This window comes from Montipora capricornis, chromosome 12 (genome assembly GCF_036669925.1).
Source record: "Montipora capricornis isolate CH-2021 chromosome 12, ASM3666992v2, whole genome shotgun sequence".
Taxonomy (NCBI): domain Eukaryota; kingdom Metazoa; phylum Cnidaria; class Anthozoa; order Scleractinia; family Acroporidae; genus Montipora; species Montipora capricornis.
In genome coordinates, this window is record NC_090894.1 from 25,822,851 (window position 1) to 25,837,850 (window position 15,000).

The following is a 15,000-nucleotide window of genomic DNA, read 5'->3' on the forward strand; positions in this document are numbered from 1 at the left end:
TCAAGGCAAATGTCTTTGAGATACGCATATTACCGCAGTTATGCTCTGACGACCCAACACAAATCATCCTACATTTCACTCAGTTCATAACATTAAGAACCAAGTCAAATTTAGAAGGATTTGTATGGAGTCATCAGAGCAAAATGGCACTAGTATCTCCAAGACAATCTGCCCCACAATTCACTATTTTCACAAATCCCATAATACAGCTCACTTTGGGGGATTATTTGCATTAAAACAATGGATATCCAGTTCACTGAAGCATGAAACAGTCCCAAGAGTAAATAACTTTTGTTGTTTTTATGTAAAGAACCTCCAAAAGGTAAATTGCATAATGGCAAATTTGGAAAATAGTCTATGCTAGTTTTTGGCAACTAGGCCTTTCAGATATTCTTTTAACCCATCGAGACCCAAACTGGCCTAATTACCCGGCCAGACCAGTATTTTACTCTGTCAAACGCCAGACGATTTTACTCGTCAATGGGGAACCTCCAGGAGACAACGGGTTAAAATATCCCAACAAATCCCACAATTTCATGTAATTTTTACATCACCACCACTTTAGAACTCTATCACTAGGGACTACCATTAGCTTGAACCTCTTTACTAAAAATCCTGCCAGTGGATATGTCTGATCATTTCCCTTTACCCCAGTTTTTAAGTGGAAAAATTTATTGAAAAGAACTTACCGGGAAGCCAAGCTTTTGAACAACTCTGGCATATTTCCGAGCTGCCAGTCTGGACTGTTCTTCACTGTGAAACACAAAATGTACAACATTCTTTAAAAAGATCCAGGATCTTCAGATCTGCTACCACTTGAAAATTAAAAGCTTCTACATTAAAGTGAACCTAACCTCAAAATATTTTTACAAATTAGCAAAAGTAAAATATCAAAAACATTTTAAAAGTTATAGTTGCCTTTGCTTCTCTAGATTTTACTTTTTACTGCATAATGTCCCTCATAAGGTAGTATGTAAGAGAAAAATGCTGGCAGTCGTTGTCCCATGGCCAAGGCAGTGAGAGGCATGGACCTATTCCTTCGATGACATCATAAACTATTTTGCATTAAAGTTTTGAAAGAACTTTGGCAATGTAAATTAGTTCTTGATGTCATCGAAAGAATAGACCCATCCCTCTCTCTAGCTCTGCCATGGGACAAATGAGTGCCACCTTTGTTGCTCTCATATCTCATTAAACCCATTAAAAGTATTATAAAAATCTAAAGAATACTAATAAATGGATGGTCATTTGATGACCAAATGTGTAAAAGAGTGTCAAAGTATTCGCTCCTAACATCACTGGATGTTTGGGTTTATCTTTAAACAACAAAATACTCCAGTAATTCCTTTACTGCTGCCGCAGCTTTTTTCATAATTCTGCAGAATCCATTCTCAAGCGCCAACAGCCAAACTGCGTTTTGGCTTCCATCAATCAAACTTCTTTCAGCCACCACAGATGACGAAATAAATTGATGCATGACTAACCTACCAATCAGCATCTTTGGTTCCCATGGTACATTCGTATAATTATTCAAACTCAATGCTGATGAAAAGTGATGGAATCTGTACAAATCTCTTTACAGTCTTAAAAAATTCTAAAAACATATAATGCTGTTCAAGCTGTGAACTAACCAAAAACTCGAATTCAATTTCCGGAAGTGGAGTCCATCTTCCTGGCTATGTTTGGAAATTTGATTAATGGAAGCAAAAACGCAGTTTGGCACTTAGCCCTTAGCGCTTGATGTTAAGATTCCACAGAATTATAAGATCGCAGTAATCAGTCCAAAAAGCTGTAAATGACAGTTGAGTTACATGTACCTCTTTGCCCCTGTGCAAACCATTTTTCCAGAACTGAATATCAATGCAGTGGTCCGCGGCTCACGTATCCTCATTATGACGGCTGCAAAACGCTGGAAAAGTTGATAATTTAATTGTCATCACTCTTGTAAGCGATTTATAATCTCAATTCCACAAAAAAGCAGAAAATCATTTTCATGCTTGCTAATCGTGAGATGCACGATTTTAAAGGAAGCAGAGTGGTTCTTCGATAAGCGCGGGGTTCAATAAGGGAATCTTTGCTGATGTCATTGTTTACATTTTATTTACATTTAACATACAAATTTGCATCATGCTATTTACAAATTGACTTCAACAGATTACTGGACCTCTCTTCATTGTACAACGTTCCACTTTTGTGTACAACTTTGCACACAGAATTCAGTGTTTGTTAAAAAAGTTAATAGACTTGAAAAAAGGGAAGGTTATTATATCTTTAAAAAAATTGATCCTTATGGGAATTCTACCTTGGGATTGTATTCAGCATTCCTTGCATGAAGGGCAATCTTCTTTAAATCCAGCTTGCAACCAAGATTTACCGTGGACACAATGTTTCTGGAAGTAATTGACAAACCACAAAAAAGAGTTGGATATTTTGTTCAACAAAGAACTTGAAAAAAGTACTTCCTAATATTTATTCTACAATAAGCGCCAAAAGGGTTGAGACACTTTCCCTTTAAAGGAATCTTGGACAAATCCCTCCCCTCCCCCCAAAACAATGTTGTTTTCTTATCGCCAACTCTTCCTTTTTCCGTTACCAACATTGAAGGGGGGAGGTGGGGGAAGAGGGGGGAGTGCAAGTGCACTAATGTAACGTTAAGGTGATTTTTCCTTAATTTTTGTCTTCCCAGTTCAGTGTATCAACTATTTTTTGTTGCTTATTGTATATTACACTGTCCACTGAGTGGATCAGGTCAGCTTGCTCAGGGCTCGAAATTAACAAAAAAATCCAGTCACATTTTGCGATAAGATACGAAAATTAAGTTGCAATTTCGCAAATTTTAGTCGCAAAATCGCCGCGCTGCATTGTGTTGTCAGCGGTTTAGCAAAAAAAATATGAGCCCGCAATACTTGTGTGTAAAGAAACCGCTGAAAATGGCGAATGATCGAAGAAATGGAGCTGTGCACGTAACATCGCAGCTAAATTACTCTACAATTATGCTATCTTCAGAGAAAAGTCACAACGAGAAACAAAATAACTTTGTCATTTCTTTATTTATTTTAGCAAAAGTAGCAGCAAAGTGGCAAATGCTAACCCTTTTGTTTCGAAACAGCGAAGGTGACAACAAGTCGCAAATTTGCGACCTCTCCAGATATTTTAGTCGCAAAGGGAAAAATTTAGTCGCAAATGCGACTGTATTGGTCGCAATTTCGAGCCCTGTGCAATATAAAGTGTAAAGCCTGTGCAGGTGGCTAGGCACCTTGGCACATCTCACAAGAGACACACAAAGAGGCACAGACACTACTTTCTGAGGAAGTGAACTCCAACCTATTAAAATTATGTTTGGACACTCCACATTAAATGAGTGGGCAGAGCGAGGATTAAAAACTTTGAAAACTCATTTTCACATGCAACAGTGGTTTGGACATTACACAGAAATAATTGTATGGTACTTGTCTTGGATCATTATTTCAAAGTGGCATTTGTCCTATGTTACAAGACAAATTTCAAGTTGGTGGTACAGTTGCAGCAAAACCACGAATGATATTATTGTATTATGCTATGGTAACTCACTGAAGTTGTGGTACAATCCCAGCCTGTTCAGCTGTCATCGGTGTCATTGGTGTGAGTGGTGGCATCGGACTGGGAGTAGGTGGGTAGGCACTTAGACCTCCCGGTAGAGAGGTTGTCGTCTGTAACCCTGATGCACCAGCTGACATAAGACCTGCATGGGGCTACAAAAGAAGGTATCGAATAGGAATTAACAAGCAGAAATCTGAAGTAGCGGTCAACAATTCCTCAGTGGTACCTCTCTTAAATAAACTCAACCTTCCCAATGTATAGAAATTTGTTGTATCTTAAGAACAGTAGTGGATCAAGGATTAAAAACCTGCAGTGTCTTAAACTAGTCAAATTCAATAGAAACAAGATTATTTGACCCAAACTAAAGTTGTCCACTTTGAGTTCTACATTAAATTAATACATATGTATAATTTTGCACAATGGTGAGGATTCAGACAGTGTTAAACATGTGCAAGAGATTAACTGCTCTCGTAATATGTTACAAGATTTGGTATAAAGTGGAGAAAGAATTTAGACTGCTGCTTATGTTAAAATGATAATTTTAGAGATTATCTCCAGATGCCATATTGGACTACCAGCCATTAAAAGATTTGTAAACTTTCATTTTCCTACCTAATTGCATGCAAAGTAATATAACGACATCATAATGTGCAGCACATATTAATTAACTGATATAAAAATACCTTAACACTCTTTGTTAGTCCCTCCAAAATTTTGCATAAAAACAATGCTTATGCGAAATTTTGGAGGAACAAAGAGTATTATGGTATTTTTGATATCGGCTAATTGAAAAAACACTTCAACTGCCATTCGTTTTACAATGTATCTTACATGGGGGCAGACTTACTGAAAACTATTAATACTACTACTACTACTACTACTACTACTACTACTACTAATAATAATAATAATAATAATAATAATAATAATAATAATAATAATAATAACCAATTATTTTAAGTCTCAAGGTTATTTAGCTGAACACGAGTGCTCTAGCAATTTGGGAGACTACAAAAATCAAATCAAATCAGATGTTGGTTTTGGATATGGCGGGAAAACTGGAATACCCAGGAAAAAAAATCTCTCGGAAAAGTGTAGAGAACCAACAAACTCCACCTACACATGGGGCCGACATCGGGGAATCGACCCCAGGGCCACATTGGTGTAACGCGAGTGCTCTCACCACTGCGCCACCGCGCCAGCCCCCAAAGGGGTTTAACGTAGAGGTTTGTAAATGGGACGGTGAATGTGCTTTCAAGCTCTCAAGATATGGAGGTCTTTATAGCTCAAAATTTAGCTTGTTATAGATTTAAAGTATATAAAATATCGTGATAACCTTGGAAATTTTTTCCTCGCAGCAAAAGGCAAATTTCATTTATACCCCCAATTGCAAGACGACGCTTACATCTGGTCTTAGTTGTCTACAACAAATTTCAGCTGGTTTAAAAACTCGAGCAACGGTAAAGAAAAACACAATATAAAGGCAAAACCTGCAACACTAGAATAAACGTCTCCAGAAACCTTGAAGAGAAATGCTTAACAAGAAATGTTGGCCCAGGTTGGTCCACCTTTGTTTATCCCAAAAGAGACTTCGAACGTATGGGGTTCGTACTTTTTAAACTAACCTACTTCAACGCAAAAAGTTGAAATGAGTGAGCAATACCTGGACTGTTAAACTTGCCCTGTAATCTTCCTTACTCTGGTCTAATCTGTCGTCCATTTTGCACGGAAGATGTCGCTCAACTTTACGCAAAATATGTTTTGGCACCAGCAGAATTGTCTTCTTTGCTCCGATATTTATAATGTTGGCTCCATCCACGATCGGTATGCATTCTGGGAGTTGAACCAGTCTTCTCACGGATTGGGCTGCTGACTGTCATAAGTCGGCTTCGTCTTCTTTTACTAGCTGCCCCTGCAACAAGTTCTCGCCCATGAATTCGCGGTTATTTACGTTGAATTCACTATTATCGTAAATATAGAAGACTGTGTCCCAGGACTTGTGATAGCAGAGAAAATAAGGAAATAAAAGATTATATCCGTGGATTGGATTTGAACCCAGAATTTCGCCTGTGCAGAAACCGCTTCTTTCCGCTTTAACACTGAAGATCAGGACACCGCATTTCTCAAAGTCTACCATAGAATGTCGCTGCTGAAGAGTAATTAGGCCTAAGCTAGATCAATAATTTAAGGCTAAGCTTTGATTTTAAAATGCTTAGCTTGGTCGCGAAGTTTGGAAACCGACCTTTGGTAGTGTTTCATGTTGTCTGTTGGCGACTGATAATACAGTATTATCAAATAGTGTTTGAAATATTGTCCCTGAACAGCTAGCGGTGTGGTTGTCAAGTGGTTAGGTGACGGGTTAACAATGAACATTCCCAGGCTCGAGTCCTAATGTCCATACACTTGGAGTGACACCTTCTAACAAATATGACCGTTTTCCATGATCCATATCAAGCTTTCAGTGTTCTAAATTCACGATAATATATTAACAATTTAGGATAATCACGAATTCAAGGGGGAGAACGGGTTGCTGCCGCATAGCAGTTACCACCTAATAGCCCATTTCCGAGTTGCTGCATGCCTCAGTTTCAAAGCGAGTCCTGGTGCACAACCATTCAAATAGAAATGAGTTGCGTATTCTTATGCAAATCTAACTCATTTCCCTTACAATAGTTGAGCACCAAGACTCACTTCGAAACCGAGACAACCAGCAACTCGGAAATGGCCCATTGCGCGTCAGTGAATAGCAATAGCATCTATTACGTTCTGACTCATTATTTGAAGAACGCCAGATCCCCCAGAGCCCTATAACATGGTGTTATGTCCACACAGTATGTGCAAGAATCTCGTATAACCAGGAAACCAGTGCCTCCATTAGCGCCGGATTCTGAAACCGGCACAGACTGAATTCTTAGTGTCATTTCCGTTTGATCATCGAGGCAAAGCCAAAACACATTTTAGAGAATTTGTTACAGTGTAAACGGAAGCACAATGAAATCGTACACAGTATTAATTATACAACTTGAGAATTTAATGGTACAAACGAGCAATAATTTGAAATGCCGGAGAATTAACACCTCTGAAAAGTAATAAAACTTGTGCATTCTTTATTGTCGGCATTATATACAAGCGTTTCGACTCTTTTTTTTTAAGACGGCTTTACAGAGATCGTTAATAAACAGAAAATGATTAGGAAGAAACAGAGAAACCGGAGAAAACACCAGAAAAAAGTTCACAAAAACTCTGATTCACACTGTGGGATGCTGAGTCTTAAAAGTTGCTTTTCACGTGAAATGATAATCTGTATTATAATCTTCGTATACTTGGCCGCTGTTTTTCGAAGACGAATTGCAAATGTTTGTCTACAATAAGCGAGTTCATACTGGGGCCCAAGTAGGCCATATTAAAGTGCAACAACAAAAAACAAATCAACTTGAGACTTACTTGACCCCTTACGATCGAGATCGTAGTTAGGCTTCCCTGAACATACCTCGTTTCTAAGGTCACAAAGTAAGGTATTTGAACTAAAATTAATCTCGTTTACATTCAAAGCAGAACTCGGGCACACTTGAAGCATTGTTACGTCCCTAGTATGAACTCGCCTAATGTTAACAACGAAATCACTGTAGTCAGTACTACGAATGAAAAATAACGCCAGCATGTCCATCTCTAATAAGCAACATCTTTCTCTCAATTTTTACAAAGTGTTTAAGTTGAAACACGTAAGAGTTAACGCCGATCAAATCTTACTGAATACCTTCCTTTCGTTGCACTTACGTAAAACTTCAACCCGCCTAATTTATCGCCCCTCTCACGGCAGAAAAACGTAGTCGAGGAACAAGAAAATCGCCAATCAAAGCATTCAAGTCAAACTTTATAAATCACCATTTTATTCTTTTACTTCCGTTTAATGTTTTCTTGACAAAGTGCAGTCCGGATCATGTCCGTCGACTACGAGTGGTTCGTCCCTCGTTCGCATCCAGTCCCAATTCAGAATACTGTGTCTCGAAGAAAGCAGAAAGACGTACACCGGCCCGAGCCTCCTTTCCACGCGGTTTGCAGTATTCGGAGCAGTTGATGAATATTCGGCGGACGTCCGAAGCGAAATCATCCACGGACTCGTAAGCTTTGTCGTTCAGATTTTCCTTGATGGTGCCTAGGTCGATCGGCTTGTCGACGAAGCGAAGATAATCGGGATTCTGAAAGAAGAGAGAAAGTTACGAGTCCATGGTTTGCAGTTTCTCTGGGAAACTCATCCCATGCTAGTCTCAAACTTACCTCAGTAACATTCACGGGTTCAAGGAAAGGCCAGCTATCCTCGTGGTTTATCATATCGTCCAGTAGTTTCTTGCACACAGCAAACTTGGCTGCCAGCTTGGGATCTCTCCTGCCTGCAGGCTTTTTGCTCCGAGGTCGCGACGCCGGTGACGAGGAGCGAGAAGAATCGATAGAACTTCGGCCACGTCCACGAGGCACTATTTTAACACTTCCGCTTCGGCCTACACCAGGAGCGGGCGATGAAGAGCGAGACGACAAAGATCCCGAGGACGAAGACACTCGTCGACGCTTCGCCGGCTTTTTGTCAGGTTTGGCTCCACTTTTCCGTGAGCGCGGAGGAGGCGATGGCGAAGAAGACACTTGACGTTTTTTCGACCGACTGGTAGTCTTTTTTGTTTGTTTGCTACTCTGACGGGATTCCCTCCGCGTTTGTTTCTTCTTTACCACCTTAATGCTTCGCTCAAGAGTTCTCTGAGCAGCTAGAAAAAAGAAAGCAAAACCCAACTACAATTATCATGCAACAAAAAGGATGCATACGTAGACGGCAACTTTAATACAGTGAGTGTCTGTCAACAAAGTCCAATTGCTAAGTCAATCTTATGAAAATTAGTTCCACTTACATGAAAAATAGACACTGACTACGATCACATAAACTTCAACCTCTGGACGCGCTAAAATCCACCTTCATCATGATATTTTTTATGGAGGCAAAATATTTCACCGAGAAAAGATGCAGATGACAAATTCGCTCAATTCAACGAGAAGCGAAATGAGCGAACTGATTAAAGTAATTAAAACCAGAAACTTGCAGAGCCGTGAAAAAAAATAATCAAATAAAACAATAAAGTGAATAAAAATATAAAAACAAGAGAAACCCGACTGGATAGAGCCAATCAGCTGGTTATTTGCAAAGCATGCTGGTAGTCGATCCAGGACGACTCATGACAAATCCAATTAAAGGGCCAAGGCGGAAGTTGAATCTTGGAGGAGGAAGGATGGGGGGGGGGAAAGTTCTTATGCCAATCACGTACCAAGACCACTAGGTCACGCCAACGACTTTTTAGCCATAACACACTGATCCAAAAAAGACTGGACCGAGCACCTATTCTCGGTTTCCACATGACGTCACGCCCGCCATGTTTGTGCCCCAAAACAAAGAAAAGGCGGCCATGTTTGTGTGCCGACCCAATCCTCCGGGAATTGAACTGTACTATTACGCAAATGCTTCCTTTTGTTTTCGTTAAAAAACATGGCTGTTGATCACGTGAGTGAAAAAAACCCACAATTGCTTAAAGTGAAGTACAACGAAAATCGTGGTGGCCATCTTGTTGGGACCACTCCGAGGCCTCATCGTAAGAGTTTAAAGAAAGAGAAAAGCAATATGGAAATGTTGTAAAAACCACTTCCAAATTTTTCCACGATTCATTTTTACCCATAACTTTTCTGCAAGAGTGCATTAGATACGAGTAATGATTTATCACTTTGCGGCCTTGGCCCAGCACAATCACAAATGGATTTATTTTTAGATACACTTTGCGCGCGAAACAAACAAAGGACCGCCAATTTTAATCAATCAGAAGAAGCCATGTCACGCGGGAGTGCTCTGCCATATTTTTTTGCTGGGACATGACAAGTGGTTTTCGCGGGAACGGGTATTCTAAAAATAGACTCATTTGTGATTGTGCTGGGGAGGCCACCCATGCCATAACAACACTCTTATTTAATTCACTCTTGCTTTTCTGTCCATACGAACATTAAGGGCGGAAGTGGTGCCAACAAGATGGGCCACGGGCTTCAGTTTTGAAAACAAAAAAAGTCTCTCGATCCAGTCTTCAGATCAGTGACATAACATGACTAGTTACCTTCTATAGTGGCCTTTTTAACGCGGCAACTCCGTGGTCGTTCGTCATCAGCCCCTGTGCACACCTGACAGGCCCAGTTACCGCGCGGTATTCGCCTTAAGGGTGGATAAGCGCAATGGATGTGATACGCCAATGGGCAGGTGTCACAGCACAGAAGCTCTCCTCCCTCGCAACACACTGCACATTGGTCGCCATGTTCGGAGCTTTCGCTGGCATCACCTGATAGCAAAATCAAAACAAAATCAGCTTTTAGTATGGCTATTCCCATTACCTGGAAAAGAAAGAAAATATTGCCGATCACCCATAGACGACTTTTTAAGTTTGCTTCTAAAGGGACCTGGGGCCCGTTTCTCGAAAGTCCCGAAACTTTACGGGCTATTTTCGGGTGTCACGATTCCCTCTGTATCTCCAGAACGGAGAGCATTTAAGTCGTCAAACTTCACAGTCAGTTTTTGTTATCTTCAAAACATGTTAAAAGATCGGCTTTCCTGCGCACGAAGTTGGTAGGTTCACAAATGGCTTTTCAGGCCCGAAAAGTTGTCGGGACTTTCGAGAAACGGGCCCATGGCCTAAAAAAGGTATCGAAGTTACCAAGAAAAGTCAGCCTCCATTGCGTGGGCCACGGTGACTGAGCTTCAGTCGTAAAATGGACCGTTATTGAACCGCCACGGTTGAAGCCAGTCTTGTCCCTATTCTAAATAGATTTCCACTGCGTCCACGTTGGAGCATCGTTTTCATTTGTACCAGCGTTTTGCATTTGAGACGCGCGTATGAGCCACACGTCACAATGATAACTACTTTGGTTTCGCCGACGATCCCGAATGCCCGACAATACAGAGAGCAACATTTGTGGCAAGTCACAAGCGCATCGGAAAACCACCGGCAAAAACATCACTTACTTTGCACATCTTTTTCATCGCTTTCCGATTCGCTTTCGACCTCTTCTTCCTCATCATAATCACTATCTTCATCTTCGCTGTTCTTGTCTTCTTCTGATCTGTTTGCGCCCTCATCATCCATCTCTTCCTCCTTGGCTATGGGCCTTTTCCGTCGATCACTGCGTCTTGGTTCCTTGGGACGACAGTCTGCACAAAACCACTGACCTTCGGGGACCTTGGCGTCAAAACAAAAAATGAAAGGAAAGTCAACTGCACTCTTCTGGTAACTTCGTCCACGCTTCTAAAAGGTGTGTTATCTTAAATTTAAGGGGAGGTGCAATTTTCCTTTTTAGATTTCTGCTTAAAACAAAAAAGTGCCCTCCTGTTGTTTTGTCTCAGAAAATTGTGAAACCTTTTTCGCGAACTTAAATTGACAATTTTGCAACCATCTCCATATCTTTTTTGTGGTGTCAGGTAGCCCAACGAGTATATCGAACTCGATAAGGGCTACTACTCTCGTCATGCAGCCAATAAAACAGCAACAAGTTGTCTCGGGGGAGGTCATCATCATCGTATCTTAATTTACCCACGGACGGTCGACTAGCTTGTATCACCTGGCATCTACCTTCGCAACCATGATATACAACTAACGACAGACCACACCACTGCGAGCTCCAGTCTTCGCGAATAGACCGTGAGTTCTTTATGTCCCCAGCGTTATGAACATTGAAGGATTGTGACACGGGGCCTACAGTTCATCGTTCGTATCCGTTAAGACTCCAACCATTTTGCAGAAGCCATTAAAAAGGAAACACTTTCTTGTCAGCTATTCGAAGGCCAAGCGTGTTGGTCAGGCCTGACTTCTAAATCCACGACCTCTCGCACCTCATGTGCAAGGGTACGTATTGTAGGATAGGTCCAGACACGCACGCAATGAGCCTTATTCGCGCGGCGGCCAAATTGGCCATGGACAATAGATTTCGTACTCCGAGCCTCGAGTTGAAATGTTTGGGAACGAGTCTCGGTGCGCAAAAACAAAAGTTTTCAATCCCTCGGGACTCAACATGGCCGCCGTGTGATTAAGGCGGTAAAGACTTGTTTCCATATCTCAAAGTGTCCTTGGACGTGAGGGGCCTGGGGTGGCGGTAGAGGGTAAGTACTTCATGGTTATATAGGGGTATATAAGGGTATACATGGGTATATAGAGGGATATAAGGGTATACATGGGTATATAGGGGTATATAGGGATATATGAGGGTATACAGGGGTATACATGGGTATATAAGGCTAATTATTTAAATACATTATAATATACGCGTGGGAATACATTATAATTTAAATACACTATAATAGGGGATACATGAAGTACCTAGGCGGTAGAGGGTGAAGGGTAAAATAACTGAAACAACCCAGACCTTTACAAAAATGCTAACCTTAGGCCTAAACACTATGCTTTAGATAATGTTTAGGCCTAAGGTTAGCATTTTTGTATGGGTTTGTGTTGTTTCAGTTTTGTTGTTTCAGGCCCCTCACGTCCAAGGGCACTTTGAGATATGGAAACAAGTATTTACCGATTAGGGCCTATTAGAAGCAAGACGACTTTGATAAGCGTCACGAAGTGTCCCCTTGCTGTTCTCCGCATCTTCAACATCACTTTTGTCCACGAATACCGACAGTTGACGACATAAAGTGAGCTTTAAACTTTGCTCTTCAAATAAAGATTAACAGTTGCATTTACTCTAAGTGTAGTTACCCTAACCTTAAGACTTACCTAATTGTCGAAAATAGGGAGCAAATGCCTTGACTTAACTAGGCATTTCGTACTGGATATCAAAATTGTGCTTGCATCTAATTATAGGCTTAAGTGGCTCCATACACACAGCTTTAAGGTCCATTTCCACACTGAATGCATTTACTATAACTTTCACCACAACTGTGGTGGGGGTCGCACAAAAGAGCGAGGCTCCAAATTAAGTGCGCCCTTTTTACCCTCCCAACCATGATATACCACAGAAGACAGACCACAACACCGGGAACTACATGCCCTGCTCTTTGCGACAAGTGTGCGGGTTTGGTGTGTTACGAAATTATAGACAAAAAGAGTTAGCGAATTGGAATACGCTGTTTAACAATAGTACCATTTTCAAAACAATAACAAACGATCGCGTTGCATCAAGGGTGGAAATGGGCCTTTTAAGTCCCACAAACGTTTTCACCAGCAACTCAAACGCGCCAAGGAAGATTCATCATTACATTCTCCCTTGGTAAGCTTACAATAGAGACGAAATTTAAAAGGCTTAAAAATTGTCTGTCAAGGCCTTTGCACGGCTATCAGCTTTCCATACCTCTTTAATAGGTGGCTTCAGACAATACATATGATGCCCTCGATCACAAGCATCACAAAGCAACATGTGTTCGGCGTCACCCTTCCTCTTGCACAGCCGACACCGAGCATTCAGTACAGACTTGCTCCAGGCCACCGACTGATCCAGCGTATTTAGATGCACAAATACCTGAGACAAGTTCGTGCAAGCAAGCAGGGACTCCTGCCATCGCTCAAGACATGTCTTCTGTTTCACAGGTTCACCAGCCGAACTACTGCCGCTGCTGCTGCTGTTGTTGTGGTCTTCCTGTTCATCGGCTTTTGCCTCTTCGCTTTCCTTGCGTTCTACGCCGTCATCTTGACCTTCTGCCTTTTTCCGATCTTTTCGCTGCTTTTCTTTGTTCTCCGATGTTTTCATCATTTCGTTGAACTCGTTCATGGCCACGACGGCTGCTTTCTTTTGCTTTTGTCGTTTTGTCTCTTCATCTTCGCCAAGGGGTGGATTCAGATATTTTCTTTCGATTCCTTGTTCAACCTATCGTAGAATAGTTGTAATATTGTCAATCATATGTTTGTTTTTTCAAGTGGAAGAAACTGTCAGTCTACGAGCTACAGTTCTTTGCGACGCGTGACTTATATAAGGCTTAATGATTGCAGGCAATAAGAACTCTGGAGAATGAAATGAAGAGGTCTTTTTTTTTGGCGCTCGAAAGAAAACGCGTCTCATTGTTTGTTCGATAAAGTTGTAAAAACAAGATTAAAGAAAGTAAATGAAGTATCATCGCCATATCTTTCTTTACCTTAGAAAGTGAATCTAATATCTCCGAGCACTTTCCCTCCAACCATGACATACTACAGAGGGCAATTGTAGGGTTGTGGGACGCGGAAGCCACGCAAAAGGGAGAAGCAACGCTTCCCTTTCGTGGATCGCTTAGGAGTCAATCTCGCGAGCTTTAAGAGATTGCTGACAAGTTAAACTTACCTTGAGCAGCTCAAGTGCCAGGTCTTTCACTACTGGATTAACCATAGCAGACCCGGTAACCAAGCTGATAGTGGGTGTACTACTGCGTGTACTATTTGCAGCTGGCGATGAAGGTTGGCTGAGTTGAAGATGAAGAGGGAGAGCTGAAAATGAACTCTCTGTGGGCTTGTCTACCAGTTCATTGCCCTCTTCACAATCTATATTGCAAACAAAAAAAACAAAAAACAAAAACAAGAACTGGAGATTGCTTTGCAGGCCACAAACAAGAGAGGTTACGAAACAGAGAAATGATCCTCGCATGCATCCTTTCTCTCTTTCGTCAATATTCAAGAGAGGTTATGTCGTCTACTTAACAGCTGTCCAACTTCAACAAAAGTTGGAAAAAAAAAACGTTACGTCTCAGCTTTCTCCTTCAACTAGGTCTTGGTTTGTGAAGAAATGGCGCAATAACAGCGGAAGCATAGCGGTGGCCCAGTGATTAGGGCGCTTGTTTGCTTCCAGAGATCCCGAGTTCAAACCCCGTTCTAACCACACCTTGAATTTGATCGTGGAAGTCCCTGGTTTAACTTCGCGGCTGCATCGATTAAATCAGGCAGAGACGCTCTATTATCATTGCCTCGAATTATCTACCGCTAAGATAATAATTTTGTCAAGTTGGTTCTTCTTTTTCCCTTTGAACAAGGAACACCTCCAACATCAACTGCAGCTCACCAGCAGTAGTTGCCTCAAGTTCTACTTGGCCATGAGCGATTGGAATAATTGCGGTTTTCAATATAGCCCACCAATTTTTAAAGCAAATCCAAGTTCAGAGTTCTTTTAAGGCAATTACTTTTCATTTACAAAACTTCGCTTAACTTCTTACCCGCAAGACTATTTTCTTTGGCAACACTTTTGACGCCATTAACAACCGGCTTGTGATCGTCATCACACTCCATCGGATTTTCCTCCTTCTTCACTACCAACTTCTCATCATTGGACAGCTTGCTCGGCTTGCCTCCTTGGACATCATCTACCTCCATCAGTTCTTCGTTTCCGTTCAGTTCAACTGCATCCACACCATTGACGGTCCCCTCTTTGCTTCCCGGCCTCTCAATAAAC

The 15,000-nt window shown here is 41.3% G+C and overlaps 2 protein-coding genes and 1 long non-coding RNA gene across 4 annotated transcripts in view; all 3 read right to left on the reverse strand.

Annotated features, from left to right (window-relative positions):
- The window catches only part of LOC138027202 (uncharacterized), a 9,996-nt gene extending 4,591 nt beyond the window's left edge, over positions 1 to 5,405 (reverse strand). The window contains exons 1-5 of the mRNA XM_068874746.1: positions 5,243 to 5,405; positions 3,571 to 3,731; positions 2,303 to 2,390; positions 1,818 to 1,909; positions 690 to 753 (exon numbers count right to left, since the gene is read on the reverse strand). Of these exons, the coding sequence (XP_068730847.1) occupies positions 690 to 753; positions 1,818 to 1,909; positions 2,303 to 2,390; positions 3,571 to 3,731; positions 5,243 to 5,299 (462 nt within the window). The 5' untranslated portion in view covers positions 5,300 to 5,405. The remainder of the gene's footprint in view (positions 1 to 689; positions 754 to 1,817; positions 1,910 to 2,302; positions 2,391 to 3,570; positions 3,732 to 5,242) is intronic.
- The window catches only part of LOC138027207 (uncharacterized), a 107,779-nt gene that overhangs the window by 38,250 nt on the left and 54,529 nt on the right, over positions 1 to 15,000 (reverse strand). The window lies entirely within an intron of this gene.
- The window catches only part of LOC138027199 (bromodomain adjacent to zinc finger domain protein 1A-like), a 30,399-nt gene continuing 22,851 nt past the window's right edge, over positions 7,453 to 15,000 (reverse strand). For both annotated transcript variants that reach the window (XM_068874742.1, XM_068874741.1), the window contains exons 13-19: positions 14,765 to 15,000; positions 13,903 to 14,099; positions 12,943 to 13,455; positions 10,619 to 10,832; positions 9,720 to 9,938; positions 7,858 to 8,336; positions 7,453 to 7,778 (exon numbers count right to left, since the gene is read on the reverse strand). The exon at positions 14,765 to 15,000 is cut by the window's right edge and continues 623 nt beyond it. In XM_068874742.1, the coding sequence (XP_068730843.1) occupies positions 7,518 to 7,778; positions 7,858 to 8,336; positions 9,720 to 9,938; positions 10,619 to 10,832; positions 12,943 to 13,455; positions 13,903 to 14,099; positions 14,765 to 15,000 (2,119 nt within the window). In that variant the 3' untranslated portion in view covers positions 7,453 to 7,517. The remainder of the gene's footprint in view (positions 7,779 to 7,857; positions 8,337 to 9,719; positions 9,939 to 10,618; positions 10,833 to 12,942; positions 13,456 to 13,902; positions 14,100 to 14,764) is intronic.